This window comes from Hevea brasiliensis, chromosome 4, assembly GCF_030052815.1.
Source record: "Hevea brasiliensis isolate MT/VB/25A 57/8 chromosome 4, ASM3005281v1, whole genome shotgun sequence".
NCBI lineage: Eukaryota > Viridiplantae > Streptophyta > Magnoliopsida > Malpighiales > Euphorbiaceae > Hevea > Hevea brasiliensis.
The window spans coordinates 4,286,915-4,294,901 of NC_079496.1; the positions used below are offsets into that span (position 1 = coordinate 4,286,915).

The window sequence follows — 7,987 nt, forward strand, 5'->3', positions numbered from 1 at the left end:
AACAACCCACAGGTTAAATAACGAGAGAAAACACAGAAAAATGGGTCCTAATCTATAATGTGTTGGCTCGTTTCGGCTGTGCGCAGAGGTATTTGCTCACTATTAAACTCCTGGAAGGGTCCAGTAACAAAAGAAGCCCTGAAAGCCCAAGTAGAAGAAGCCCTGAAGGCTCACTGGTTTAGGCAATTTGAAGCCCAATCTCCTTTCTCAAATTCCAATCTTCGTTCAATCCAAATCCTCGGCAATAAAATTCACCCAGAACAGTATGTTGGCTACTCACATAATCTTCTGCAGCAAAATCCCAATCTTCGTTGTCATCAACCTTTATCACTTCATATCGTTGCGCCTTTTTTCTCAGTTTCCGTCCATAGTCCAAACCTCCAAGGTTCCAAATTTCTCCTAAATGGATCCTCTTTCGGCTCTCCGCGACTTCACCATTCGCGGCGAAGTGGACAAGATCGTCCGAGTTAACGAGGAGTTCCGTTTCGGAACCGATTACACCTTCCCTTGCTCTATAAAGACTGCTTATCGCTCTAAGCACGGCAATCTCTACACCCTCGAAACTCTGGTTTACTACATCCAGAACGCCAATCTCAAGTTCACTGATTACCTCCAGAATGCTCGTGCCGTTGGCCTCACCCCCATAACCTTTATCGACCGCAAGCCCCTTTTCGATTACCTCACCGGAAAGCTCTCCTCCACCGACTCCATCGTTTACCCTCTTCCCCAGCAGCAACAACAGCATCAGCAAAACCCTAATGCTGATCTCGCCAACGAGTACCGACCCGACGACCCCGCTTTCCTCGATTCTCATGATGCTGATGTGGCGGGAGCTGATAATGGTAAAGAGGAGGATCCCATTACTATGATATACTCCATGGAGAGGCCTCTCAAGGATAGGGAGTCGTTGTTGGAGTGCAAGAACAGAGATTTTTATAGTGTGCTGGTGGCCTCTACTCGGCGTGAAGAGGAGAGGCAGAGAATCGAATCCCAGCAGAGGAAGGATGGGTTGGTGGCTAAGAGTAGATTGATGGGGGCTGACGAGAGAGGAATTGGATATGGTGATGAGCTGGGTTATGATGCGACACCCAAGCCCAAAATGCATTTGAAAGGAGGCAAATTTGGGGAAGGAGTGCCCATAATTTTAGTTCCCAGTGCGTTCCAGACTTTGATTACTATTTATAATGTGAAGGAGTTTTTGGAGGATGGAATTTATATACCTACGGATGTGAAGGTGAAGCAAATGAAAGGGGCGAAGCCAGACTGTGTCACAGTACAGAAGAAATTTAGTACTGATAGGAATAGGGTGATGACTGCATATGAGGTCAGGGACAAGCCGTCTGCGCTCAAGGCTGAGGATTGGGACCGGGTTGTGGCTGTTTTCGTGTTGGGAAAAGAGTGGCAATTCAAGGATTGGCCGTTTAAGGATCACGTGGAGATATTTAATAAAAGTGAGTGAACTTTGTGGTTTGTACGATTGGTGCTTCAATTTTTTGGCATTTGCATTTTGTATGTGATTGTTTTTTATTCGTGTGGGTTTTAGGAAGATGATTGGTTAACATGATGAGCTCAGAGAATGAGAGTTTTATATACATCTGTTAATTGGTTATTTTGAAGAAAATGTGTTGAATTGTCATAATGCTCTCTACTGAAATTTATTTGATGCAGTCATTGGATTTTTCATGAGGTTTGAAGATGACAGTGTAGAATCAGCAAAGACTGTGAAGCAATGGAATGTAAAGATCATCTCGGTGAGCATTTTGTTTCTTCTTCAGTTACTTCATGCTTAAAATCTGTGTTTTGGTTAGGTTTTACTTTGCTGGCTGCCTGTATTATTTTTTCTGTCTTTTACACCTTGTTTGCTTTGTGACAATTAGCAAATAACTATAATAATTATTCAAAATATGCAGATTAGCAAGAACAAGAGACACCAGGATAGGGCAGCAGCATTGGAAGTGTGGGACAGACTTGAAGAGTTTGTGCGCTCACGATCACATTCATGAAGTTCGTGCCTATACTTGTATATTTTCAAGTTTTGTTGAGAAATACTAATTAGCATTTTTGTGGTGGATTATGATTTATTGATTTTGTGTGCAGTGTATGGTGTTGCCTTTGAATAATTATTTCATTGGGATTTTATTGATATGATAAATTGGCCTCCTCAGGATGTTAGGCTCCCAAATATTGTGGATGGAATAAAATATAGCATTGCCAGTTGGATCAAGCAACTGCATGCATGACCTTATGTGACGCAGCGTGAAGCTCACGAAAGAACACACACTCACACAAGAGTGAAAATAGAGAGAAAAACCTCTACTAGATTTTACTAACTGAAAAACTCTTAACTGAAATACATGTAAATAAGGGGTATTTATGGAGCTTTTAGGCTTCTAAATCTAATAGGAATATTAAATTATTAATTAACATAGTTATTAAAGGCTTAAGATGCACTAAGGCGCTAAGGGGTCCAAGAGTCTAGGCACAATGCGCAGGGGTAGGCTTGTACCTGACCAAGGTGAGGCGCAAGAAAAAAAAAATCATAAAAGTCAAATAAATGTGAATATTTCATTAAATTTCAAATAACATAAAACAAAAATAATAATAACTAATAAGTATTCAATTAATAATTATTTTACAATTCAAATAAAATAAAAATAAACTACTAAAAGTTTAAGACCCTAATATATTGAAACTTAATAGTTTTTTAATACCTCAAAACTAAAGCAATCATAAAATAATTATCCTTCAATCTTCATCAAGAGTAGCATCATAATCTGCTTTGTCTTCTTCTACACCTTTATCATCTTGATACTTATCTTCAAAATCAATACCTTCATCATCTTTCTTATCTCTAAGAACTAATGGACTCTTAGTTTTCAAGTTAACGGATGATGCTTTTCTTTTTCCTTTAGTATAAATCTTAAAATAAGTGTAGATGCAACAAAATTTTTTTTTTTGTTTGAGAAGATAACAATAGAGCGGTAGTGTTGAAAATGGAATTATGGGGGTTTGTGATTGTGATCTTGGGTGTGCTGGATTGATAAGATTTTGGCGGCTAGTTACCACGAACGATACTAATTCCGAAAACTTCCTAACGCGTTAGTATAGGATTCTGTTAGGTCGGCAAATTTCAAGTTAAGTGATAGTGTTTTTTGTCTGTGAAAGTTCTTACCGAAGATGGAAATAAAGAACGTGTGTCTTTTTAGAGTCTTGCACTTGAACAAAGGCGCACGTCTAGGCGCATAAGGCGCTAGGGTTGGAGCCTAGTGAGCCTTGAGCCTGAGGCGCACATTTAATAACTATGTTAATTAGGAAGTTTCGATAAACTAAAATATAATAGGAAAATCTAAAATAAGTAGGAAAACTAAATCCTAGATACGGTAGGAAACTAATCTCTACTTCTAATTGAAATAGGAAAATATAAACAGGTCCTAATTAAAATGGGAAGCTAAATTAGGAGTAATAACTTGCAGAAATGGGAAGTCTAAAGGAACTTGGACAGCTTCGGAAGTGAATTTGGACTGAAACAAGCAAGACCTCACTGCTGGACAGGTCCTGGTACACGCCCAGGGCGTGTACTGCACTGCCACACTTTACTGGAATTTCTGGAAGTTGCTGCAGCATACTGATTTGGCCCTGTTTTCAAACCAGCCTTCTTCCTTTGTCTTTTACCTTATTTCTTTTACGGCCAAGCTCCACATCATTATGTATTTTCAATATAGTTATTAAAGGCTCAAGGCTCACTAAAGTGCCAAGGAGTCCTGGAGCCTAGATTCAAGGTGTAAGGCGTAGGCACATGCTTGGGCGATGTGAGGCGCAAAAAGAAAAATTCATAAAAGTCAAATATACGTATTTCATCAAACTTCAAATAACATAAAACTAAAAATTATAGTAACTAGTAAGCATTCAAGTACTAATATGTTAAAACTTGAACAGTCTTTTAATGTCTCAGAACTAAACTCAAGCAATTATAAAGTAACTACGCTTTAGTCTTCATTAAGAATGGCTTTATAATCTTCATCATCTTCTTCTACACTTTCATCTGCTTGATTCTCATATTTAAAGTCTATATGTTCATCACCTTCCTCATCTTTAAGAACTAAAGGAGTATTACTTAGTTCTCAAGTTAGTGGATGATGTTTTTGCTTTTTTTCTTTTGGCGTAAATCTTGAAATAGGTGTATATGCAATATTTTTTTTTGGAAAAGATAATAAAATAGTGATACTGTTGAAAATGGAAATATGGAAGGTTTGAAATCCAGGTTGTGGTAGTTTGATGAGATTTTGGCAACTAGTTATTAACAACGATACTAACTTCAAAAACTTACTAGTGCATCAATATTGGATTTTGATAGATTGACAAATTTCGAGTTGAGTGGTAGTGCATTTTGTTAACGGAAGTGCTCGTCAAATGTGGAAATAAAGAAGTTGTGCTTTTCCAGAGCCTTGCGCTTAGAACAAGTCGCACGTCTAGGCACATAAGCGGGGACCCGATAAATGTCGCTTGCCTTTCTCCTGTAGAGGTGCTAGGTTGAAGCCGGGTGAGCCTTGAGTCTCAGGCACGCCTTTAATTACTATGCAAAATGTTACATTGAATTTGAATTATCTAATAACTATGGGCTTGAGCCAAACCTTTACAGTTCTCCCATGACATCAATGATCCATCTATGGGTTTGATAATCTAAGTATACAAAGTGCTTATAGCCATAGTGCTGTAAACATTAAGCAAGATTGAAAATAAAAAGGGATTGGTTCCTACACTTGGATTCTATATCCTGCACTATGAGCTTGTTTTAATCTGCTTACCTGGGCTGTTGGAAGAACATTGATCTTTAGGCAGTGATGTTACTCTAATTGGTGAAGAGCCAGACTTTTGCTATCTGTACAACAACAACAACAACAACAACAACAATAACAACTAAGTCTTAATCCCAAACTAGTTGGGGTTGGTTAACTTTTGCTAGCTTTACCAAGAAAATTTTTATAGTAGCAGATTCCTTGTCCCATGGCTAGGAAATATTAGTCCATAATTCCGTATCTTGCCATAATAGTTGTTATCTTTTGACTTTTATTAAATTGCTTGTGAATTTCATTTATGCCTTAGATCCTTTATCACCATAATCCTTTCATATATACTCTTCTAATCTTCGCATTTAGTAGAAAGGTGTTAGGATTTTCATTTGTCCACTTTTGGATAAGTTATTTTGTAGGTGAATTGAGATGTATGTTTCAATACCTAATATGCTTCCAAATTTATAACTAATAATAGCTTTGTATTCCTCCCAGAATTTCCATTCAGTTTCCACTTCTAGTGGTATTTGTGCTTAGAGCATATGAATAACTTGCGTGTGTATACAGTGAATTATAAAAATTTTCACTTTTTGTTGCAGTTTGAAAATGGAACTGTATCATGACAATTATGAGTTGCACAATGTCGTTCGACGTTGTGGAGTGTTGGGGATGCCTTGTTCTGTATATATGGAGATGTCTATGGTCAGGCCACTGAGTGCTTGTCTTTTGGTCAATTAAATGCCAATGGCTTGTTGCAGCCGATACTTAGTTTTCTGCAGAAGTGACTGTGTTTGGGCTACAAAATTTTCAGTGTAAGGTCTGTTTTGACAATGCTTTTCTTCCTTCCATTTTTCTGTGCTTAATGATCTAAGTTTATGGCAGAAGATGGAGAATGTATTGAATTATGAACAAATTTTGCTTTATTAGTAGCATAAACCTCAGTACGTAGAAGGTTTGCCAACTTAATGGCTTTGATGAACTTCTAGGCAATTTTTGCTTGTTATTTTTGGCCATTTACATGCTCATCTTTATTCTGTAGTATATTATGCCTTGATATTTCCTAAGAATTTGGCAATGATATGCTTAGGCATGAAATGATGTTTTTATTGTGAAGGGAAGAGAGGTAGATATCTCCAGTAATACAACCTCAAATGAGGTCAAGAAAAGTAAATAATACATACACCATCAACCAAAGAGAAATCAATAATAAATTATAAAAACAGTAATAGCTGGGAATATGCAAGATTGGGAAATAGTGAAGGGTGGACTTGCTGATCAGAAAATCAGTATGTTGTGAAGGTTGAAACATATGAAGCTGCAAAGAGAAGGAATGCGAGCAATGAGATTGACAACTTGGTGGAGCTCCCATTTGATGTTCCATCTACTTCTCTTGATGGTACAGTTTTAGATCCAGTTCCTACAAGAAGTCAAACAAGTTAAACCAGAGAAGAGAATGAAGAATTTGTGCAAAACGTTCAATGGCTTACTGGCAAAGAAGCATTGAAAACCTTATTGGTGAGCTAGATCTGATGTTTTCATAGTCAATAGTTGTGTAAAGAGTACGACTAATCTGTTACTGTAATTCTACATGCAATTTGTAATTTGCAGTTTATGAAAGCATGCAGTACCTGAAGGTGTACTTGGAACTTCTGGTGTTCCTGCTGGAGAGGCGGCTGGAGAAGTGGCTGTTTACATACAGGTAGTACAATTAGAATTAAGTCGTAGTGAAATTTTGAATGTTCAATGATCTCTTCCCAGTTAATGGGGATTTTACTTCTTAATTTCATTTTTAACCTTCCCTGATCCAAACTCAATTCACATTAAGAAATCCACCTGCGGAATCTTGGAACCAGTTTTGACTTTTGGCATGAAGGTTTGAATTCATAGGAAGCTGATATTGATGAGAGAATTACTTACCGTTGCAGCGGCTGGTGGGTGGAGTCTGAACATTGCAAGCACCAGGCAAAGCAAGAGCCTGGGTCTGGTTGATGTTGATCCCAAGTGATGAGCCACCACCATTTAGAACCTCACACAAGCACTGGGGTGAAGAGCGAACGACACTGGAAAGCTGTGTGCAGCACTGTGAAGATGGAGTTGAGCTGTTCCCTGTGATGTAATTCAGGCATGGTGACATGCTTATTAAGACATTTGTACAACTAGACTGTGCCATAGCTCCTGCCCATAGCACGCTCACTAGGATCAAAGCCAAACTCGTTGCCATTTGTGTGTGTGCCATTGGGTCTCTGGAAATGCCTGTAGAATGTGAATATATCCTGCAACTACTTAAGTTTGATGGAATTGGGAGAAAGAAGTCTGGCTTTTATAGGAATTTGAGGCCAGAGCTGACAAATGAGAATTGGATTATGTGGGTGACCAACTATTCCTGACCTCCTAACCGGGTTCTTTGGTAAAAAGCTGAAGGTGTTCAAACCTGGACCCTTGGATACTTGCTATGCCTATACGTGGCTTACCTGGGAAGGCCTTGGAGTTTGGTTGTGTAGGTGACCGACTTGTGCTGCTTGAAGTCTTAGATACAGAGTAATAATAAGGGATTCAAACATGGAGACTTTTAGAAATTCTGATTCCATAGGGAGAAGCATAACGTGCTTCTGACTGCACCTTTACTAGAATTTGGCTTTGTGCTTTCTCTTTCAGAATCTGAGAGAACTGATTTAGAAAGCATAAAAAATTCTGGTGGAAGAAGATTAAAGGACTGCTGGCTCTTTTTTGACAGTGTATTTAGCTACGTGTCTTCCTGTTGCTTCAAACCTAAGGAAAATTTGATAATGATATTTTCTCGCAATGAACAAGGATAAACTTGTCCAGAAAGAATGTTGAGCTATTCTTGTTTTCTTCGTGAGACGATGACCAGCTCTGGACGCTCAGAATTTAGGGGATACTCATTCGCGACTCTCATTTTATTGCATCAAATTGATGTATTATTGCTAGGTAATGAGTGTTAATTAATTATGTGCATAAAACACTCAGAAAAATAATTAAAATAGTAGTATTTGGAGCTTTCAATAGTATTAAATAAATTGAATTTCTGCAAAGTTATAACATTTTTAGCATGAATTTTGATTCTTTCAAAACTACTTATTTTTTAATTAAAAAAAAATTAAAGTGACGGAATAAAATTTGTATACGTAAAACCTAAATTATAAAGATAATCCATCTCTTAATCAAGGGCGAGAATC

General features: G+C 37.8%; 2 protein-coding genes across 3 annotated transcripts; one reads left to right on the forward strand and one right to left on the reverse strand.

The window, feature by feature from the left end:
• Window positions 1-20: 20 nt before the first annotated feature.
• On the forward strand, window positions 21-7,632 carry LOC110660658 (protein CDC73 homolog). 2 transcript variants are annotated; one of them, XR_002495978.2, is made up of 7 exons: window positions 21-1,451; window positions 1,669-1,751; window positions 1,911-2,004; window positions 5,390-5,607; window positions 6,090-6,305; window positions 6,399-6,489; window positions 6,716-7,632. XR_002495978.2 is itself a non-coding variant. In XM_021819022.2 (4 exons), the coding sequence occupies exons 1-3, from the start codon at window positions 404-406 to the stop codon at window positions 2,001-2,003; spliced, it is 1,224 nt and encodes a 407-aa protein (XP_021674714.1). In that variant the 5' UTR covers window positions 21-403; the 3' UTR covers window position 2,004; window positions 5,390-5,793. The 2 variants fall into 2 exon arrangements, 1 of the variants encoding a protein (XP_021674714.1); XM_021819022.2 differs by lacking the exons at window positions 6,090-6,305; window positions 6,399-6,489; window positions 6,716-7,632 and having other exon boundaries at window positions 5,390-5,793.
• Window positions 5,874-7,026, reverse strand: LOC110660660 (non-specific lipid transfer protein GPI-anchored 5). Its single transcript, XM_021819025.2, has 3 exons — window positions 6,708-7,026; window positions 6,419-6,475; window positions 5,874-6,207 (listed from the first exon to the last, which is right to left on the reverse strand). The coding sequence occupies exons 1-3, from the start codon at window positions 7,024-7,026 to the stop codon at window positions 6,074-6,076; spliced, it is 510 nt and encodes a 169-aa protein (XP_021674717.1). The 3' UTR covers window positions 5,874-6,073.
• Window positions 7,633-7,987: the final 355 nt, after the last annotated feature.